General features: G+C 34.9%; 1 protein-coding gene across 1 annotated transcript in view; it reads left to right on the top strand.

Moving 5' to 3' along the window:
* Positions 1–23,235, top strand: part of LOC102685667 (V-type proton ATPase 116 kDa subunit a 1) — a 50,287-nt gene that overhangs the window by 3,288 nt on the left and 23,764 nt on the right. Inside the window, exons 4-9 of the mRNA XM_015354634.2 lie at positions 2,925–3,022; positions 7,784–7,912; positions 15,444–15,565; positions 18,414–18,540; positions 21,675–21,757; positions 22,774–22,867. Coding sequence (XP_015210120.2) covers positions 2,925–3,022; positions 7,784–7,912; positions 15,444–15,565; positions 18,414–18,540; positions 21,675–21,757; positions 22,774–22,867 — 653 coding nt within the window. The remainder of the gene's footprint in view (positions 1–2,924; positions 3,023–7,783; positions 7,913–15,443; positions 15,566–18,413; positions 18,541–21,674; positions 21,758–22,773; positions 22,868–23,235) is intronic.

Below are 23,235 nucleotides of genomic sequence, written 5' to 3'. Positions count from 1 at the left end.
ATTGATGCAACTGGTGTCCAGGTGAACATGGTGGTACACAAATGTTTTGAATGAAGCGAAGCCAACAAGATAAGAATCAGTAAACCCTGAAGGATGATGCACATGTTATAGTTTATGTAACTGAGGAGGTTTAGTAGCTTGAGTTAAATATGAACAGAAAGAATAAGTGAGAACTGACTTAGTACTGTACATCCAAGCTGTGACCAGATATTGTACCCAGATACTGTACACTACTTAGAAAAGTAACACACATGTTGATTGTGACATTGTCTGATGCAGTTTATTGGCTGCTAGTATTAAACATTTCACAGGACAGTCACCTCAAAAAGAGAAGAATTCTGCAAAACGTATGGACTGATAGCAAACCTGAGAGCAAACAACAAATACAAAAACACAACAAGCATGTTAGTAAGTAAGTGTGATATTTATTTACACGGAGAAGGGTACCATTTTACCATTTTATTGTTTTGTCTTTATTTAATGGGTGGCAACATGAGATTTGATTTAGTTTTTAAGTACAATAGGTTGTTTTGCAAAGGAGTGGATGGTGACATTATTTATATCAAAGTACGATACAGTAGAGTGTGTTTCTGCGACTAATTCACAGTTGCATTCTCTCATCAATGTCTTTTAATTTTGGTCAGATTTATGATGGACATAATTTACAATCTATGCACAAAAGTTGGAATGGATTAATCTATTCTAACTTTATGCATAGATTGTAAATTCAAAGTGGCTCATTACTTGCTTTGCTGATCAGTTATAATTCTGAATCATAGCTGATTGAAATTCAACAGGCAGTAGTAAAGCACCATACAATGTTCTTTAATCATATTTTATGATTTGTTCTATTTTTAAAAAAAGAACAATATCAAACATTTATTAGTCTACTTAACTTAAATTATTTTTTTTTAAATATTAATATGACTGGTTTGGGTAGAGTTGTAACTGGAATCAGCAGTACCTGGAGATTTTGAAGAGTAATGTACTGTAGGTGCCTACAGTATTTATTGCATGGATATGGGAGTTTTACTTTCAAACTCATGCTAATACTAATATTAAATAAATATTATTTTCAATTTAAGTTCAATATGAAAGATTAAAGCTAGGGATTTTTTCGCAATACCAGAGTAACTGTTTTTGATACTACATACTGTATGTAAAAATATTTATGTATGAATATACAGTACGTAAAGTTTTAACAATGAAGACAATAATGTTTTTGCTGTGGTAATATGTGTATAGAGTTATTAGAAAAATGTTTTAAGATCTTTACAGTTTGACTGATCTTCCAAAATTAAATTATAATGAGGTCTTCTATTTTAAACCTTGCTCCCACTATCTCCCATTTTTATATTTATGCAGCTAAAAACATTGTCTGAATCCAGTTAATTCTTAAAACTCTTTAAAAAGTTTTTTTGTGAAAGCTGAGTCTTCATCCCATTTGTTTTTTAAACAAGGCTGTTTAGAGAAAATCAATAGCTGGTTTTAACAAAGAAAAACTAAATTGAACATTTATGTTTCCAGTTGAAAAGGGAAAAAAAATACTTGGTATTCTCCTGGGCAGAAATATTTAGGATTTAAATATCCAAACCCTTCTGTTACAAGCAGATAAATATTACAATAAAAGCATTCAAACTGAGAAGAAGAGACTGTCCAGATGTGTTATGCCTCTTCAGCTTCCATTGAGGAATGGGTTGCTCTGTCTGTGACTCCTCTGTGGACACTCCCAGCCATTGTCTTCCTGTAATCAGCAGTCAGCCACACATGGTTCACTGGAGGGTCTCTATTCACTTTCATTGCCCTGTGCTCCACCCTATTTGCCACCTAGCACAGATACTGCTTCATATAAGGTTTTAATTTCCAGACAGGCCCACCCAACATGCCTCACAACTGGTTGCTGTAGAATCCTGTGAAAATATGCTACTGTACATCTTTTTTTTTTTTGCAGTCTCGTGTTTTTAACAGTATCAAACTGGAAAAAAAGTATTGGAAATGTATTGATCTGAACCAGGAAAAACATAATTCATTTATAATGCCTCTGCAATCCAAATGTCAGGGATTAGATTCTTTCAGATATTGTTTGTCTTAAATATTGTGAAACAATAAACAGGTGTACACACGGCTTTACTGCAGTGGTCAATGTTGTTGTCATTTTCATTACATTGAATGTGTCGGTGTGCAGGTGATTTGCTGCCACATCCCGAAATGCATAGCACTGTCTAAATGGAAAAGGGATTACTTTTTTATAAATGTGAGCCAGTGATCCCATTCTACAGTCACCATGAATGCCCCGACTCTGACTATTTCCACCATTCTACAGAATGTGCTTGGAGGTACAGTACAAAATGGTTGCAAAACATTACGTCTGTTCTATATATTAGGTCTGTAGATCAGACCTAGAATAACCTTTATCAAAGTGATGGAAAGGTAAAGTTTGGAGAAAGAAAGGAGCTGCAGATGTCCCAGAAAACACCACCTCATGACTGAAGCATGGCCTGTCCTGGACATCCATGCATGTCCAGAACAGACCATTTTCAATAAGAATTAGCACTGGCACACTAAGCTGTAGACCACTAAGTGTAATCTTTATCAGCCATTAAGTAGTAAAATAAATATAACCTGATCTTCACAGCTTTTAAACTATATTGTCATGATTTTAAACTTTTTGTTGGCAAGGGTGATCTACAAAAGAAGAGTAGAAAGGTTTGTTTTTTAGAGGTCTGTTAGAGGTTTATGATTGGCAATCATATTAAGAGTTCAGGGTCTCTGGTTATGCTATTGAGAGGCCAAGCACATTCCACAAGAGATATTGAGTTACCATTTTGCAGTTCACAAGCCAAGCTTATTCTTTTTTTCTTCAAAATGTAAGATAAAGCGCATTATTGACAGGTTTGAGACACTTGTTTTTTTGTTTCCTTCAGGATTCCTTGAGAAAGAGATCTTAAAAACCAACATCACAATTTCAGAAAGCTGCGAGAATGTAAAAGCACCGTGTCCCAGGGATGTTCTTGAGCTTGGGGTTAGTATTGATTTCTTCAGGCAGCCATCAGAGGCTATTCTGAATCCTGTTTGTCTACTATTTTCACCTTTTGCCTACAAATGCAATGCTTAACAAAGGTAAACAACATTGTTTGAGGTCTAAAAAAAAGGCTTTTCGACTATTAGTTCTTCTCAGTGCATGTACTTGTCTGTGCATAATCACAGTCTACAAAAAGCTGGTTAAAATGAAAAATAACATCCTTGGTCAGGCAAATTCAGAATATTTTTTACAAATTACATAAATAATGTCTGTGACAGATTAGCTGGATAGTCAACTCTCATCCACTGGAAACTGTCTAAATATCCTGACACGACAAAGATATAAGGAGTCTCTCTGATTTGGAAAACATATTTAGCTTGGAGGGGCTGAAACTGCTGATTCTTTCATAACGTTGAATTTTCATGGGACTAAACTGCAGTTGCAGGCAGGATATCTTGAACATGTCAAAAAAGGGAGAGGTAGGCATCTTTGTTCCTCTTAAGAATAAAAAGAAAAGAAAGTTAGAAGACTTGTGACTCAAACCTACTCAAAACTTTTAAAAGTCCAACACACATGCTGAGTGTAAAACCATTTTTTCATTACCAACATAACCCACATACTTAGTGTCCAGAGTGCCCCTGCCCAGCCACCTGCAAATGTTACATTTCCATATTTATAAAGAGCATGAATTGCCTGCCAATTTGTACATATGCATGCTATTTTGAAGACTTTTGCCTTTACAGGTCAGCTAGAATTAACTTCAACTCAGTGGAACTATGTCATTAGACATTTCAATCAAATATTTAGGTGGATGGGTCGTTTCATTACACATATGGGATAGTGACTGAAGCACAGTAGAGAGAAAAACTCCATCAGCTTGTGACCAATTTTCTCTTTGCTGTTGTTTTCTTTTGTAATACTGAAGGATATGGGTTGTATCCTGAATTATCACTGAACTTATAACACTCTCTTGATTTTCACACAGAAAAACAGAAAATGCATTTTCTTCAATGCACATCCATACTAGAATTTTTTCATATATTTTCATATGTTTTCACATATTATATGCAACAGTAACACAAGAATCACTGGGTAATGTCTAATTTGCAGTTTTTCGAAAATGTAAAAAAGAGGCTATGCAGTTCAAAGGGTAGGGAAGGTGTTATGTATGGCAATCCTTGAGGACAAATATGTCTGCAAAATATTCCGATACTTCAAATGTAGAGAGTCTTATTGGGGCATTTATTAGATAGGTAATAGAAACATACACTGAGACAATGTTAGCTTTTTACAGTACTTACAAAATAATTTGATCTATGTGTGGTGCATATAGCTCTATCTCCATTTGACCTTTAAATAAGCTTGTTGACAAAGCTGCAGAGCATGCAGAAGTCCTGGGTGTATACATAGGTATTGTATATTGAAGGAGGAGTGTGATTTCTGAGTGTGGGGATAAGGTGGCTTCAGTTTAACCTCATTCAACCATAAAAGTCCAGAGAAGGCAAAACCTAAACCTAAACAAAAGCTATATGCAAAAGAGAAATAAAAACAAAGGTTTCAAAATGTTGCATGCAAAATAGTCTTTGCAGACTTCTATCACAAATAGTTTCTTCATAATGGAGTCATTATTATGCAGTACCTGTTGTCTGGACAGGTGGGTATTAGTTTTCCCCTGAAAGAAAAAAATGCAACCATTATTGAAGCCAAATAAAAAAGCAATTTAACGGTAACAGTGTCTTTTAATCAAACTAATTCAGTGTATCTAACAAGAGAACAATTAACTAACATCAATCTTCAGTTATCTTGGAATTCCAATTTTACATCCTGAGGCTGCAGCTGCTATGAAGGCAGCTTCAAAGACATTATTTTTTTTCATATAGAACATGTGCAATTTTTAACATTAATGAAGTTCTATGCACATTTGGGTGCAAAATAGAGTTGCTTGTTGAAGCTCTGAATGTATTACAAGTTCAAGCCCACACTGTGGACTTCACTGTTGGATTCTTGGGCAAGGCTTTTTATCTTGATTTTCTGAGTGACTCTTTTTATATAAATAAGTTCCAGTGTTGTCTGAGGTCAGACATGTAACCTACAGACTTAACATCCCATGCAGACTGAGCCCTGTAATATAAGTGCACTAATCAGTGGCCCTGAAATACCTTCTAAATTCCATAGATCTAAATAAGTGCAGTTATGAAACCCAGAAACCTATAATCTGCGATGGTGATTACTACTTGTAACTAAAGCTTTTACAAAGTCTTTAAAAAAGCTCTTATGAAGCAAATATTTCAGTTAAACTCCTCCAGGTGCAAGGCTTAGATCCACTTCAATCAGCTCAACATGAAGCAGAAAACTGGCCTAGTGTTAGCTTTGTGAAATAATTTTGAACTAAAAAGTAATAATTTCTAATATTTAATGGTTTATTTGGTAATGAATTGTACACAGATTTAGCTATAAGAAAAGGAAATTAATATATATGAGCTATATAGAGTAATGTACTGTATAAGGATGTGCATTTGATCTACTGTATGTACAGTAAACCTTCCCAGAAGAATTGCTGCTTTTAGGTTAATATGGGGAATTAAGAGAAAAAAGAAACAAAACCACGCTTTCCTGCTGAGGATCAGGGGAAAGGTTAGAAGTTGAAACATCTGCCAATTAAATTCAGCACAACTCTTCCAATTAAATTTGACACAAATTGACGTTGTCCTGTTAATTAGCTCTGCTCTTGTGGGCCTCGGAGGCTTCTTTCGTCACTGAGAGCTTGTGGAAGTCTGGTTCTTTTTCCCTGGCAGCACTGAAAGCGATGTAGTGGGACACCTTTAAAAGCTTACAGTATGCTGTACACATTCTCCCTGCAGACAGACATTGGATTCACGTTTTTTTTTTTAACTGCCTACAGATACATGGAAGATGGCAATGTTGTACAGTACATTTACATTTCGAAACAAATGCAGCTAATATTATTATAATATTAATTTTAAATTATTAAATGTTTGATGCCTTTTTTACAAAATAGGCACAAAGGGCATTCTTTATTGCCCAATTGTCGAAAGACGTTGATCTCATGGGAGCAAACTTGGGGATATCCATGGACAGATGGAGTTATCAATTGTATGTCCCAGTTGTCAACTGTTTCTAAACAGTCCTAAACCAATCAGCAGGATGTAGATACTTTATTAACTATTCAATTTTAATTCTTCATTATTTCATTTAACAAATATCACATATTTGTGAAAAAAGTGCCAATAAAATACACTTTTTATTTCTCCCTGACATGTAAACCTATACGCATTCAAATTTTACACACTGGTAATAGAGTGAAATTATGAGCCCATAGTAATAGTGTTTGACCATTAGTAAAAAAAATCTAAGAACATAAAACCAGCTGATTCTCTTGTGATAAAAATTGTAAGTCACATGAAGATTGATTCTCCTGAATTGAAATATATAAAAAAATCCTAAAATACAGCTAAAATATCAACTATCCACTATTTTGTGATTTTCTTACTGCAAAAATCAAGATTCAATTGTATTTATCTATGAAAAAAGTATTTATTTTTTTCAGACATGAACTCTGCAGCATGTATTTAATACTATGATACATTACTATGTAATGTCTTACAGAAGAATAAAATTGCATTAATCAATTGCATGAAAGATACTTCTTCCTTTTAAGGGCAGCAGCAAACTGGGGCATATCCTGTCAACATATGGCACAAGGCCCAGGATAAGATGCCAGTCAATCATGGGACACACACACACCCAGAAAAAATGTAGAGACAATAATTAACCTAGCAAGCATGCCTTTGAAAGGTGATACTGTAGGCACCCAGAGAAAACTCATAGAGATGATGAGAACTCATAGAGGCTCCACTTACAAGATGGGCTGGCCTGGAGTTGAATCCAAGAGTTGTGCTGCAGGTTGGATGTCATAAAACATTTGGCATAATCAAATATCTAATCTTAAGAATTAACCTAAATAACTTCATGTAAAATTAAACTCACTTGCTGTTTGCAATGCTGGGACATTTCCAGATGTGGGGTACTATTTGCATGGGGTATGTCTTTGGACTGTGGGGTTAACTGGTTTCTGGGAAAATTGGCCCTGCTGTGAGTGTATGCGTGTTTGTGTGTGCCCAGCGATAAACTGGTGTCCCTTCCAGGGTGTATCCTGCCTTGCGTCTATTGCTTGCCAGGCCATCCTCTTTTACTTTGTATTGAATAAAACATTTAGAAAACAAATGGATTTTTTTTAATTTAAAAGTAAATGTCATCACTAAATACGCCCCATCTTTTAACACATTTATTAATTTCAGCTTCATTTCAGTGAAAGCCCAGCCAGACAGCCTTCAAGAAAAGAGTACACCAACTATTTGTTTTCTTGTGGAGACTCAGTGCAGTACTCAATGTACCTCATCAATAACTTCTCATTTATGTGACCAGTGAATCTAAAAGCAAGTTATTATCAACGCCTTTATTCTATCCGTTTCAAGCAATCCAATTGAGAAAGGTTGTTTATCAGCTTCTGTCCTCTGATTTGACTGTCCATGCAGATCCCACTTACATACAGTACATAAAAGAGATTTTCTTATTAACAGATTTTCAGCCTTGTATCAGTTTGTATGCTTACTTCTCCCCATTGTGGCTTTTCAGTGATATAATTCTGTAGGAATCTCAGGACTAGTCAACTTATGGCCTATCTGTCTCCTCTGAATAAAGCAACACTAAATCTTCCATTGACCTCATTTTTCTTTGCAGGCTACTTTTCAAAAACTGGAACAAGAGTTAAAAGAGATCAACTCGAATCATGAAGCCCTGAAACAGAACTTCACAGAAATGATGGAGATGAAATATTTGCTTCAGATGACTGAAGATTTTTTTGAAGAGGTATGTCACATTACAATAAAAAAATGACCAAGGTTGTACAACTATATTATTAATCATTGCCATACAGTGAGTACATGCCTTCGGTTTTATGCTCAACCATTCTACCCATGTCTTTCGAGCTAGAACAATGCTTTAATGAGAATCCAAAAAAACTCTTCGTGACTGGCATCAGATAAACATGCATACAGTAGATTTGTTACATTTTGAGAGAACATTTTGCTTTGTTATATAAAAATGAAATTAGCAATTATTTTGTCTGTATTCATGCTCAGTTTGGAATTTTTAGTTATCGACATGACATCAGTACTTACACCCACAGCATATGAGCTATATGAACACAACACTTCCCTCCAAAACATTCACTTTGAGATCATTTGCCATTTTTCACACTGTAAATCTCTCAATACCAACAGGGGGGTTGTCACTTATTGTGGTAAGTTACATGGTTACATGCTGACAACACAGCAAACTCATGTGTTGTCAGTCATTCAAGGTATACTGTTGTTGATACCATCACTGCTGAAGTGCTTGAAAATATTTATGTATTTGTTTAAAAAATTGCCGTTATCGATAAAGGTAGCTGTGTTTCAAACCAGCAATGTCGCTCTGTACTCTGAATGAGCACAAGGTGTGTATACATAATTGTATGATTAGATACAGAATGATCAAATTTCTTTTATTTTTAAAATGAGCTTCCAAACATTCTCAGAGAAAGAAATGTTATGTATAACTACATACAGTGCATCGGTAATTTTGCAGTCCATCAGACCAGTTGAAATTAGCTTTGCTATTAAAGAAAAATGTGACTGTAATTCTTTCTGGTTTGTAGTGCTGAGACAATGCTGTCCACCTACTACAAACAGGTATCAACAACACACCTCGTAACAAGTGAATACCCAACTTTGAAAGTGTGTTGGACTTATGCAAAACTAAAAGTGTGACTTATGACATTGGTCTTGTGTATTATTTGCATTTTTTCTGTCCACCTGGACAGATTCACCTGAGCAAGGTCTAATTAATGTGTTCCTTAGCTGCTGCTTGTGGTAAAAAATATGGACTACATGACATCTTTGTTTAAACAGAACATAAATGTAAAAGAAAAATACAGTAATCTGGGATGTATTTTTACTTTTATGCACCTTCTCTTCTCCAGTATACTCCTTTGAAGTATAGTTTTTTCAAAGCTTTTTCAGAGCTACAATTGATTTGAGTAATTTTGTTTTTATTATTATTCTTGGGACAGCTTGGCTTATGGTATTATTCATGTTTGAAAATAGATATCAAAATAGAAGTATTTCTGGAATTAACAAAAAGGTGAAACCAAGAAAATTAAGAGGTCATCTGAACTATTGTGCAGTTTTGGTTGGAAGTTGCTTATTGGACACAGAATCACATCTACCTATTTTGTGAAGTTTTCCAGCGAAATTGCTTTGCATAAAACAGTTCTCCCTGCTCTCAGCTCTAAATACACATCTGTGTGAACATGCCCATGAAAGTTATAACAATGAACGATGACAAATAATAGTCAGGATCCAATTACAGTTAAGTATTGTTTTGAAACCATCACGCGATAAACATAAAAAAGTAAGAATGACATAATGAATTAGTTAAAATACAAACAAAGTGTGAAATTAATTCAAAGAAATCTCTGCCTTGTCAGAGTTGCAAAAAAGTGTGGCAGCAGCCCCCAGAGAAATACTGGGCTATGTTCCAGCAGGTGTGTTAATTCTACGCTGTGCTAGAGTGACATAGCTAATTTGTTTTACTACACACTTGCAGCAAAGTTATATGTATTACCCAGAAGGCAAACACAAGGATGTTGCAATTTCAGGAAGGCAATAGATTTTATAGAGCTTGCCAAAATATATTATACAGTAGGGCCTATTTGTCTTTTTTCAATATCCCATCAATTTTGCTGCATCAATTTAATGATATATTCTAGTTTAGAATCCAAAACAATATCTCTATAATCAGTTTATACTATAGACTTAACATGTGCATACACAGTATGAACTATACTGTATATTTATTTTTGTTGTATATAGTATATCATATTGACTCCATCCATCCATTTCCTCTTTTTCCACTACAAGAAAGAAGGAGCCTGATCAGGCAAGCAATGGATGCAAGGCAGGGTACACCCTGGACTGGACACCATTCCATTACAGGGCTGACAAACTGATACCAACACAGACATGCCTAGGGCCAATATTCTCTGAAGCCAATGAACCTTCCAGTGACTTATTTTCAGATTGTGGAATGAACCCAAATGACCAGGAGAAAACACACTCAAACATGGGGAGAACATACAGACTCCTTTTACCCAGCGCCCCACCGACCCACTGAGCCTCTGCGCCACCCATATTAACTCCATTTCCCAAATAGTTTCCAAAGATTTATATTTAGACTTGCTGAACTAAAAACAACAGGTTGTGTGATACAAAGTGAAAAGCCCAGTGGGTTCGAATTGCAAATGGTCTTCCAGAAAAACGACCTGAATTCTATGGCGCAAATTTGAATCTAAGGGGCTCCTCTCATTTTTAACATGTTACTGTATGCCTGAAAATGATCTGGTATAAAGACATCAAAGAAGGCAAACATGAACAGGATTCTATTTTTATTCTTAGCTTTTCTAGTGGGTTCCCACTAGAATTAGAATGCATGTTCGCATGCTTTATTGAAAACAAGCTTTTCCTAAAGGAGACCCCCTTCAGCCAAACTGCAGTCTCATTAAATTTTCCAATTAACTCTAAAAGCTCTATGTGTTATTTGCCGTAATTATCATTCAACAGGTTTGCCAGTGGTTATAACTAATATGCCATGACACCACTTATTAGATGCACATGCGTGCTTAAGAAACAACAGGAATATTTTGGTAAAAAAAAACATTATTAGGAGAACAAATGTAACAGTATGTGTGCTGTGGCTTTATAACTCCAAAAACTTGTAGTTCACCTTTTTTTAACAATTACTTCTTTTAATTAAATCAACACCTGTTAGCACCGTTTAACCATTATTCTTAATATTTTTTTTACTGACCTGTAAAACTATACATTTTGTGAGTATTTGTTATCTACTGACAGTCATTTAATTGCTCTTTGTTCAGAAGATGTTGGTCTTAGCAATTCCAAAACTGAGTTTTGTAAACTATGGGAGACAGAACCTTCTCTGTGTATTCAACCATTTGTGCAGTTTTTAAGTCAGTGACAATATTTAAAACATTGCTTAACGGCTGGTTTTTGTCTGACTTTTCAGAAGTGGTAAATTTTATGATTCACATTGTATTGTGATGGACTGGCGCCTGTCCAGGGTGTACCCTGCCTTGTGCTCGGTGCTTGATGGGTAGGCTCCGGCTTCCCGCGACACTGTATGGTATAAAGTGTTTTGATAAATGATGTGACATGACATTGTATTGTATAGAAATAATTGATTTTAAGGTTACCGTGATGATCTGGCATCTTATCCAAGGTGTGTCCTGCCTTGCACCTGTTGTCCTTTGCAACTTTGAAGTGGATTAAGTGGTTAGGGAATGGGTAGATGGTTATTCAGTATTCCATATTTGATAATGTTATTTTATCTTCATTAGAATATCTATTGTACCATGTCTTGTGATAGTTGCATAAAAAGTAATTTCTAAATTAAAATTGGACTGATTCACAGATACTGCTTGACAGGAAGGTATCAGGAACACAATTAATAGATATTAAACTACATCAAGTTAATTTTAATGAATAATACCACACTTTTAATTAATTTAATACTACACAGAGTATCCCTGTTGCTTTTCTATATCTACAAATACTGTAAGTGTATCCTTGGTATGAAATTTTATGAAACCAATATTACCCTTAGTTCTTTCAGAGGTGATCAAATATGTAAAAAAACAACAACAAACATTTAGACTTCACAATGTTTGAATTAAAAAAAAAAATCAGTGGTTGCAGAATTCATATGAATATCACTTCCAGTAAAAAAAAAAAAAAACTGTTTACTTTCTGCACATTCTTGTTGGGATCCAAGGATAACACACGTTACAAAGGTTCCATCCAAATTCTGGATGATCATAGTGTGAAACTGCTAGCAAAAGTGGTGTTGGAAATGAATGCAAAATGATATTTTGAAGCACTGAATAATTTCACCTGATATACAGTGTGACAAGTCACTCAGGCTTGCTCAGTGTAGCCCTGACTTCACTAACAAATGTTCCACTGTGGCTTTACTCCAAGGAACATTTGTTCCAGAAATACCAGGTTAAATGCATTGGCTTTTTTTATTTGTTGGTTTATGCAACAAGGAATTTTTCCCATATTAAAACACCAAGAATAGAATTTTGAAAAATTTCCCAGTTACAGTTAAGCACACTGAAGAATGTCACTTGCTAGGCAGAGTACATAAATATCTTGGTCAAAAATCTTACTTGTCTGACCAGCTTATAATTAAGTACAGTCACATATTTGTTGTTTTCCTAATATTCCGTTCAACAGTACTGTCAACCATTTTAAGGAGACCTACTGTATTAAATAGCCTGTAGTATCAACACTGTATACTATTTTTGAACATGTCTTTCTGACATGTTGTACTTCTCTTTACTCTCATACTTTGTATGGATTATCCCATCCAAAGTATGCTGCATATCTGCCTCCTAATCAGATTTAAAAAAAAACACACAGTTGAACAGTTTACTTCTGTACCTCGTAGAAAATAAAAGCCTTTGAGAAACAGGTAATGTTAAATTAAACAGGAACAAAAACAGTCAAAAATATTAAAAAAAATTATACAGGTTACAACATAAATAAATAAAGTCATACATACTACAACATGAATACATCTCTATAACATATGTACCATAGTATTTCATAGAATCCTTCACTAGTACTGTATGTGGTAGGATAGAGAATTGTAGACTACACTATCACTGGTTTCACTGAAGTTAATAATGGCAAAGGTCAGAGGACACAGGAGGGACTATCATGTTTGGAAAGTTTAATGGAATTTTTTGTTTGTTTATACTGTGTAAAATCTGAATGACAATTTGCACCCTTTCTTTCCATGTGTAACATAGGAGCATATATTTGAGTTTTAACTGAAATGCCTATGATTGCAACCGACAGAATTCATAATCAGTACTATTTCTCAACAAAGATGAAATGCAAATAGTTATAGACACCACAAATTATTTAACTTTAAATGTATTGTCAGCTACTTCCCTAATTTCCAAAATTCATCAACTTCTCTTTGTTACTGTTTATTGTTTTATATTGTATTGTTGTTTATTCATACATTTCCAGAAATAAAACAAAATCTAAAGCTTAAAAAAGTAACTTTAAAAATAAGCAAACTGTTACATGGCCTGAATTGTATATTTTTCAAGTGCAGTGGATGACTTCTGATTTCCACTTTTGATGTTAATCAAAAACTCGGAATAATATATGTCATTCCCACCACTAAGGCAGCCGCCAGGGAATGTATCGTCATTCCAAAATTAATTGTTTGTAATGGATAATTATTTTAGTAGATATATAAAATATCTTCTTCAAATATTGTTCTTATAATAAGAGCTAGGAGATTTGAGCATTTTTTCCTCTCTGAGTTAATGGACCTCATTTTTATACTGCAATAAAAAGAGCCTAATAAAATAAATATATGCATTATGACCTGAAATTAATCACCAATTTCAATTGTCATTCATGTTGTAAAAGAACCAAAATAAAAAATCTCATTTTCATTATACTGTACGGTACCTACTGAGTCAAACCATCCATTATTTTTCTTAAAGCACTTTAGCCTTCTCTTCTAAAGCACTGCTATCTGAATATCTTGCATAAAGGAATCACAATTTAAGCACTTGGCATTGAGGTTTTGGCATTTTGAAGCAAACGTAGATCATAACTACTTTATACTTATCACACTGTCATCCTTCTAATGCATATTCTTGTGCGATTTATGTAAGAAAGGGGCATACAATTACTTAGTCAAGGCTAAACATTATTCAGAAACAATGGGTGTGGATGCATTTTGTCATGAAGGTATGTTTGGAGTGAATTTAGACATTTTTGTCTGTTTTTAAACCAAGGTCTTGTTGTTTTGCTTCTTGATTTCAGGATATTAAAGATTTAATAGCGCAAACATTCATGTACTGACAACAAATGTTAAAAAAGAAAGAAAAAGGTTATGCTTGTTGATCATGCATGATGGATCCAAATGGGTTATGTTATCAAACCACAGGCTACTGTATATCACTCCAAGATGAAGTAAATTCACATCTCCGAATCTTTTTGAAGCCTTGAATATCATTTGCTTGAAAGTTGATGTAACAATAGCTACAGATATCAAACTAAACATTGTGGTCTAAATTAATTAATCAAGAAGTTTTAAAAATAAAAATGTAAACTTTCAAAAACAACATAAATTGACTTTAAGGTTTAATTTATTAGTAAATCCTCTGGCTACATTTGAAAACGAGAACACAAGTCTGTAATGGAGATTTGCATTTTTGTTATTATTTGAACAAATCACGATTTATTATGGAATTACATACTAAACATTTATCACATTCAAAATAAGCTATAATTGACTATGTGTGTTTATATCTAGTTATACTAAATTACAAAAATAAAACATTAATTTTGCTGCCTTAAATTTCTTCAGCTGCTGTAAATTCAGAATTACACAAATTCTTTGGAAAACTTTGATACATTTTTTAAAGACATTTCATGTATTTAAGAATTTGAACTGATGTTCGTAGTATTTTTGATAGCATACCTAAAACTAGCATGAGTTGAAACATTACCTAAACATGACTAACCCAAAGTCACTGCAGCTACTATCCGATAACACCGGACAAGTCATTTTCTTGGCCTTGGAAAAGCTTACAGATTCAACATAGTATATCCCTATGTAGTGGCTTGTACAGATTCTGACTACAGTATGTGAGCTTCACATCAGGATGCACTAATGAATCTTTGAGCATCACCTTTACACCTGACACATACAGCAATGTACAGAAAGGTAGTGTACGTTTAAATCCCTTTTTGGATTGCTGAGAATCAGCTCATAGATTGTATACATTTGTAAAGTGATAAGTAATAGGTTTATTCCATGCATCACTTTGCAAAGTGTTCGGGTGGGTAGCTGCATCAGCATGCATAGGCTGCAAAGGAACAAGTAATAAGGTTTATTCCATGCTGAAAAAAAGAAGAAAATAAACACAACGTTTCGACCATGGAGCCTTCTTCAGGTGTGTCAAGGCTCCACGGACAGAACATTGTGTTTTCTTTCTTCTTTTTTTCAGCATGGAATAAACCTTATTACTTCCTAGCAGCTACCCACCCGAACTACTTTGCAAAGTGATGCTTTATACGTTTATATGTAAAATACGTTTTTCCAGATTTTTCCAGTGTTCAACAATATCAATAGTATCCCTGGTCTGCACGTGATTTGTTTTACCATTAGCCCTATATAAAAGGTTCAAGTAAACACTCAGAAAGATTTATTTGTGAAAGTAATTTTATTATCTTTCTTCTGTGTACAGGCAGAATCTCAGCTCTCCTGCTCTGAGCTCCCATCAGAAGATTCAGAATCGTTAACCTTTTCTTCAAGGCGTTGCAGCAGAAGGGCAAGCAGTATCAGCACTGGAGGGCCCCTAAGACTGGGGTAAATGTTGCAATGTACCGACTGAGACAAGTTCCAGAAACATTTCACAGGTCAAGATCAATTCTTAAACCTTTGAGAATGCCATATTTAATGAATGATTCGGAACAATAAATGTTGTTTAAACATCATTTTGACAGCAGTGCAAGATGATTACTGTACTTCTTTTAAAAAAAAAATCACTTTTGCTATGGTCAAATGTAACACTGCTTTTCTAAGCTCTGTTGAAATATTTTAAACATACTGCTCTATTTTTTATTTTTGAAATTTGTTTAGAAGATTCTAAACACTTGCGTTGCTCACAGGAAATATTAGTGTTTGAAATGTATCTTTAAGTTTGTCCTTCTGCAGCATTTAACAAAATTGGAAAACACAGAGTAAGAATAAGCTGAATGTATTGCACATGCAGTATTCATACTGTATATACTATATGTTTGGACATGCAATATTGTTAATGTTTTGATGATCTCTTTTTTTGGGCTGGGCTTAAATTATCACATTATGTTCGAGGCATTTTAACACACATCATGTTTCAGTTATGATTACCTAATTGTGATTTTCTTGTAAAAAATGACTTTTACAGGATAGGTCTGAAAGTTGCCACCCTGCTTTTACTTTTGACATTAAGTGCTCTTAAGTGACATTTTATAGGTTTGTGGTGACGTTTGAAGTGGTAATTATATGGTGTCAGTCAATTTAGATGTAAACCACGTGGTCCACGTGGGTCCTAATGCCCCAGTATAGTGATGGGGACACTATACTGTAAACAGGTGCCGTCCTTCGGATGAGACGTAAAACCGAGGTCCTGACTCTCTGTGGTCATTAAAAATCCCAGGGCGTTTCTCGAAAAGAGTAGGGGTGTAACCCCGGCATCCTGGCCAAATTTCCCATTGGCCTTAACCAATCATGGCCTCCTAATAATCCCCATCTATGAATTGGCTTCATTACTCTCTGCTCTCCTCCCCACTAATAGCTGATGTGTGGTGAGCGTTCTGGCGCACTATGGCTGCCGTCGCATCATCCAGGTGGATGCTGCACATTGGTGGTGGTGGAGGGGAGACCCCATTACCTGTAAAGCGCTTTGAGTGGAGTGTCCAGAAAAGCGCTATATAAGTGTAAGCAATTATTATTATTATTATTATAAACCATTGTGTTCACTTCAGAACTGCAAATGGTGCAAGAGTTAACTTATCACTCTTAATGTCAGACAGAATTCGTAATTGGGCTTGCAGTCTTTTTTAAAATTCTGACTAACATCCAGGGATATCAGTGACAAAGAAAAAAGTTTTTTTGGAAGTTTTCTTTTTTAAACGATTTTACCATTGGAAAAAAAAACAGGACTGCAAGGTTTGAGCAAACAGGAGGAAATCTGTTAAATTCTGATTAACGTTTTCTTCCAGTTATATTCTGTAATCATGTAATTACAATGGAAATTAAAGACTTTATAAGATGACTTTCTTTCATTCTGTAAAACTGTCCTCTTAGAAGCAGACTCATTAACATTCACAGCACTGTGATACATTAAAGCAATGCCCAGGTCTCAGAAATGATTCACTTAATTGCCTCATTATTTATCTTGGTTCCATGGAGGTGTCCTTTTTCCTTTTTTCATTGGTATCCCCAGTTTAAAATGCTTGATTTAATATATCAGCCACTACTGCAACAACTTGTTTGATACTGTCTATTATCAATTAAATTCAAATTCTCTTGCCGCTTAATGAATTGGATAAAAAGAAAGACAGAGTTCAGCTGAGAAATCTGCCTGGATTTCTTCTTAGTCTTCTCAGTGTGGACCAAGCCACTGGATTCTAGAAAACTGTTTTGATTTGGAACAAGCTACACAGTCATGTTGTCTAAGGATTAGCTTCTTTTAAGAAACTAATATGAACATTTGAAGAGTTTTTGAACTCTTTTTTTGAAGAGTTTTGAAGTTTTTGAAGTCAGTTTGAAGAAGAAAGTCTTGAATTTGGGAAAACAGATCTTAAATATATTTAAATAAACATAGAGACTGATATGGACCCTCTGAATTAATTTGGTAGGAGGTTCACAAATAGGGATCCTGACAACTAAAATCACCTGTTTCGGAACTTATCAGAATCCCAGAAGTCATATGCAGTGTCAGCAACTCAAAAAGAATGGGACTCAACCACCTAATTGTTTACATAGTGCCTTAAAGAAGTATTCACGCCTCTCCCATGATGTCCCATTTTGTTTTGAATTATAGACAATATTTTGGAATCGGCCTTCATCAAGGAAATGCTGGCTTGCCCAAATATATTGTGCTCACACAAGCAGTTAATGCTTTAGTACTGCTATTTTTTAAATGGGTTCAGATAAAAAATAAATCTACACCTATGACATGAGCTCAGACCAACTAATGTTCTTGCCAGGCCAGGTATAAAGTACACTTAAAATGATGATCAGTTGTATAAAAAAAGTAAGATGCAGTTATATGATCCAGGTCAATAAATCTATCCTACAATCATCTCATCAGTCACTGCATTCAATATTAACTTGACATATCATATTACGTTAGGCCTTGTCCATCTGTTGACATTTTCATGCTGCTCTTATTGGTCTCAAAGATGTCTTATCAGTATTCCTCTTGTGTTTATCCTTCTGAAATTTCATCTTCCAGTGTTAAAAGAAAATCTTAAATCTTACACAAGTATCTGTCTTCAGGGAGTCTCCTTTCATGTTGAAAGAAATTGGATGAAGCACATTAACAAAGAAACGAGGACTTTATGATAACTTGGTCATCAAACAGGAATAATATCAGATTATACACAAAGTCCACTATCCATCTGTTTTCACAGCTAATTCAATCCTTTTTCTTTAAACCCTACTGTAGATTTGTGGCTGGTGTTATCAAGCAAGAGCGATTCCCTGCCTTTGAAAAAGTCTTATGGAGAATGTTTCATGGAAATTTTGTCTTGAGACATGCAGAAATTCAAGCACCATCTGAAGACTTTGTTGGTGTAAGAAACCTTGGCTTCATCCTTCTTTTCAAATATTTGTTGTTAGTGTTATCTAAATGTGTATAATTCCCATGATATTTTAATGCATAATTGTTTAATTCTAAGACAAATAGGAGATGTTCTTTGAAGTACCTTAAGACTAGGGGAGAGATTATGGCTTGTTTTGTGATAAAGGAACAGTGCTAAAGTGAACAAAGGAAAGTTACAATAGCTCTTGCGTAGTCTCTCATGTTATTCACACTTAGAAGATGTGTGAACTTTCATGACCTATTTGAATACTAATGAAGTTAAATTTTTAAATAGCTGCATGAGGCTTGTTGTTGGCATTTTCTTTTGGTTATTCAACTTTGACTCTCAAAATATTGACATGATGTTTCATTGGATTACACAAATGTAATAATAGGCAAACAAATGTGTATGTGCAAAACAGTAACGAGGGTTTAAATGTTAATAGAGTGCTCAGCCTGACTAGCATCCTTATTTATTTTAATCACATAAAAAGAATCAATGCATCAGCAACAATGTGGTAAAATAAATATTTATTGTTCTGAGCACCTACTTTGTATTGACATTGAAGGTTTATCTTGCTTTCATGACTGGAGTTTGTGCCTCTCGGTGTTTATTCTAGGCTGCACAGTAGGTAAATAAGGACTCTGAAATAGGGTTTGTTTTATTGAAGTTTCTTCTTTTATGTGTTCATAAGGTACTTTCAGTTGTTAAAAAGATCGGAGTAGAAACAGTGAATCTTTTCCGAACTGTTTTTCCTGTATGGTTTTTTAACTTTGAATGGGCCATTTAAAATTGATGTGTTCCCTACTTCGGAATCTCCTAAAGGAAAGGAAAATACTTAAAATAGTCTTTTATAACGATAAACCCCAAAAAGCATTACTCTTTGCTTACTGTATTTGGTAACACAATAACAATAGATGATGACGCATAAAACTGATTGCCTTGTAAATGTCTGCCCCCTGGTGGTGTTCTATAGTAATAAGAAAAGAGTCATTTAAAATCTCATTCCTGGTTCCCCACTGTCTGTTGTCCTTTCACTTAAATAAATGCTCTATATATTAATTCATTAATGTATATATTGATGTATTTATGGGTATTTTACTGCAATTCATTGGCAGACACTTCAGGATACATATGCATTCATCTGTATGTAAATGTTAGCTTTTTATTTCTTTCTATGTTTAGGTTAAGCAGTATGAATTCATAGAAATGAATCATGGCATTGCATTCTAAAGTGAGGACAAAGCAGTACATATTATGCTGCTTTTAGTACACTGATGCATGACTGCGATTAACCCACGTATGTGCATAGGCCTTTCTTTCTCCTGGTTTGCAGCGGCGATACCACTTAGACATTTGGCCTTTTTAGAGTCGTTTCATGTCAATAGGCATTCAGACTTCTGCTTTAATTATCTCTTCCTGGAAGACTCGTAAATCATCCAATGGGCACTTAATGGAGGCATGGGTTTTGAGTACTTCAGATGCACCTTGGGATTAGAGCTGTCTGAGTCAGACATGAGAATACAATCATTACAGACGGCTTTAATGGTACTTCAGGACCATGATTGTTAAAGGGTCAAACTGCTCCCTGTCTGAAATGAAAGTGAGGTCTATTGTATAACGTATTCCATTAAAAAAGACACATTTTGTCACGTTACTTAATGGGCACATCCAGTCTGAGGTTTTTTTCTTCATATTGCTTGACACTCCCTAAATGGTCAACCTTTTGAGCCCTTCAGAAAGTGTGAATTTATCAGCTGAGCATGCAAAAATGTTTTGTTTATCTACTGTATATACTGTATCACTGGGAGGCAGCCTAACATAGTGGATATGTCCTGGATTGATAGCGGGTGGCTTGTGGGTTCAAGTCCTTGTTGCAGACAGTGAATGAGGTACTGTACTCTGATTTCTCCACTCCACCTACCTGTATGAATAGGGACACCAAACAGATAATCCTATCAGGACGAGGGTGGAGTCATGTGCTCTCTGCTTAATGCCATGGAAACCAGGACAAGCTCTGGACGGATGAGTCAACGTGGCTCAGATACAGTCTAACTCCCTACAAGTCATTGCTCAGTATTGTTCTTGAACAATATAGTCATATACTGTATGTGAGGGTAATTCTCTAAGTTCAAAGCCTAACACAGAGTACCAAAAGCTACTGCTGTAGCATCTGCTGACAGCATACACAAAGTAAATTCAGCCTGCTAGGTCGATTGTTTGCAGCCCATACTAGGGAATGATCATGATGCTGTTGATTTTTTATAGTAAGACTTTGTATGACAAATAGGAACTTTATTAAGGTCTATTCAATTTTGTTGTGTCAGAGTTTAAATGATTGTATTACATTACATTTTTTAATCAACAAATGTACAATGTTGAGTGTTTAAGCTAAATTATTCCATTTTAGCGTAGAGTGTGCAGACTGGTACAGTTTTATGGCACAGTGCTGAAAAGGTCTCTGTGTGTAATATAAGCATCATGACCTTCTCTTGGTAGAGTAAATGTTATATGCTGTGTGCCACTGCCAGATTCACATCAAATGACAGTCTCTTGCCTGATCCTACAAAGCACAATAGTGTGAAAACAACACTGTGTCAAATTTAAGGTAGACACTTTATCGATTGAAATAGAGCTGATACAGAAACGCTACAGTGGCAGGCAGAAAATGGGAATGTTCTGATTGATTTTGGAACCTAGACTTGCAGGGCAGTATAAAAACGAATGTGAAGACTTGAGAAACAGCTCTATATTGAGTCACATCATCATTATCATAGTCATCATCATTGTCATCATTATCATCATCATAATGTACTGGTAATTATGAGTGCTTTTCAGGAAATCACAGATACTGTGTTGTATACCAGAAGGTGTAGAAGGCTATATCAACCAATATACTGTATATCTGGTATAATGAATGTTAGGGTTAGTAGGGAGGCATGTACTGTACAGTATATTCTAAACAGGAGGAGGGTGTTTCTAATACAACTCACAATACACAGGATAAATCACTATAAAAAAGGTTACTTCTCCTTTAAAATGCTTTGGTTACAATGCACAACAGAGTCTGAGCAATGCTTGTACAAGAAACACAACTAACTTCTTTCCTTAAATCTTCTGAACAGGAGGAGCTTGTCAAGAAAGATATCTTCATAGTTTTCTTACAGGGAGAGCAGTTCAAAGGCAAGACGAGAAAAATATGTGAGGGGTGAGTGACTGTTTCACAAAATCAGTTTTTAAAGCAGCTATTACAGGAACTGAGCTAACTTTGACAAAGCTGTCCAAAATACTATTTCTTATGATGTGGACACTTAATTTACTTCAAAACAAGTAAGAAGCACGTATTAATTGAGCAGAAGGAATAATAAAAAAAGAAAGTTGAAGATTGCCAATTTGACACACCTTTACAAAAAAGATATAGAGGATTTATAGTACCAGCAGCAATTGCTTTACAGATAAGGAGTACTAATAATAATTATGGGTTTTTTTAAAGGTCATTTTGCACGCTTGTTTATTTATCATTTTGCACGCCTTGAAAGCTCAACTGCAATAAAAATAAGCACACATTTATATTTTCAATCTATGACATTTATGATTGAAACTAAAGTGAGGTTTAGAAAACAGTACTTGCAGCTTAATATTCAGAGGCTACCTATACAATTTTCTTTTCTTTTTTTGGTTTATTTTTTATCCACCAAAGCTGCTGGACAAACAGCACTGGAAATGGGAAACCTGTATCACTGGATAGAGCATTTATAGCACATTACAGCTAATTTACAGCCACACTATAATACTGCTGTAACACAGCCCTATCACTGGGCTAAACCTTGCCCTGAAGGAATATTCAGTTCCTTGTAGACTCTTTTCCATTCACAGCGGGCTGGAAAGAATCACATCTCCTAAATCAATTAAATTGCCATTTCAAACATTACATTTGTTAGTACATTCCTCAATAAAAGAAAACCATAGAAAATGAATATTTTTGCATGCAATGCTATTTATATTATCATGCTTATGCCATACTTTTGCTTTGCATTATAATGATGTGTACCGTACGGTATGTTCTTTAATTACTAGTAAGGCTTTTATTATGCTTTCAGTCTTTTTTCCTTCGTTTTGCTCTGATTTTACCATGGTATGTCACATTGTTTTATTATGGAAAGATCTGAAAAGATTGCATCCATTTAATTGAAACTGTTTCGGGCATACTCATGTTCTCTGCAGTTTCCAAGCCAGTTTGTACCCATGTCCGGACACTGTACATGCAAGAATGGAAATGAGGACTAGTGTGGACTTGCGCATTGAGGATTTACAAACGGTGAGTGGCAAGTTAAGCTCAAACAAATTTGGGAACACTGCAGGGCAAAATTACATAATGACAATATGACAACATAGTGACAACATTTTTTTATTTTTCAGCAAAATCAGCAAAATAGAAAAATAAATTAAAGCTGATATAAACAGAGTTAAAATATGTTGGAGGTCAACCATAATTATAACGGCTAAAATTGCAGCTAACCCATATCCCAAAAGCACAACTTAAGCAACTGCATGGCAGAGACATTTTGTTTTATTCACCATCTGACCTGGGGTCCAGCCAAGCTTAAGTCATTTGCAAAGAAGTATAATAAATGCAGTATTTGTAGCGCTGCATAACCTTTCTTCTGTCTTGTGTAAGTTGATACA

Source organism: Lepisosteus oculatus, chromosome 6 (genome assembly GCF_040954835.1).
Source record: "Lepisosteus oculatus isolate fLepOcu1 chromosome 6, fLepOcu1.hap2, whole genome shotgun sequence".
NCBI lineage: Eukaryota > Metazoa > Chordata > Actinopteri > Semionotiformes > Lepisosteidae > Lepisosteus > Lepisosteus oculatus.
Note: the sequence above shows the minus strand (reverse complement) of the source record. Positions and strands in the feature narration are given on the sequence as shown.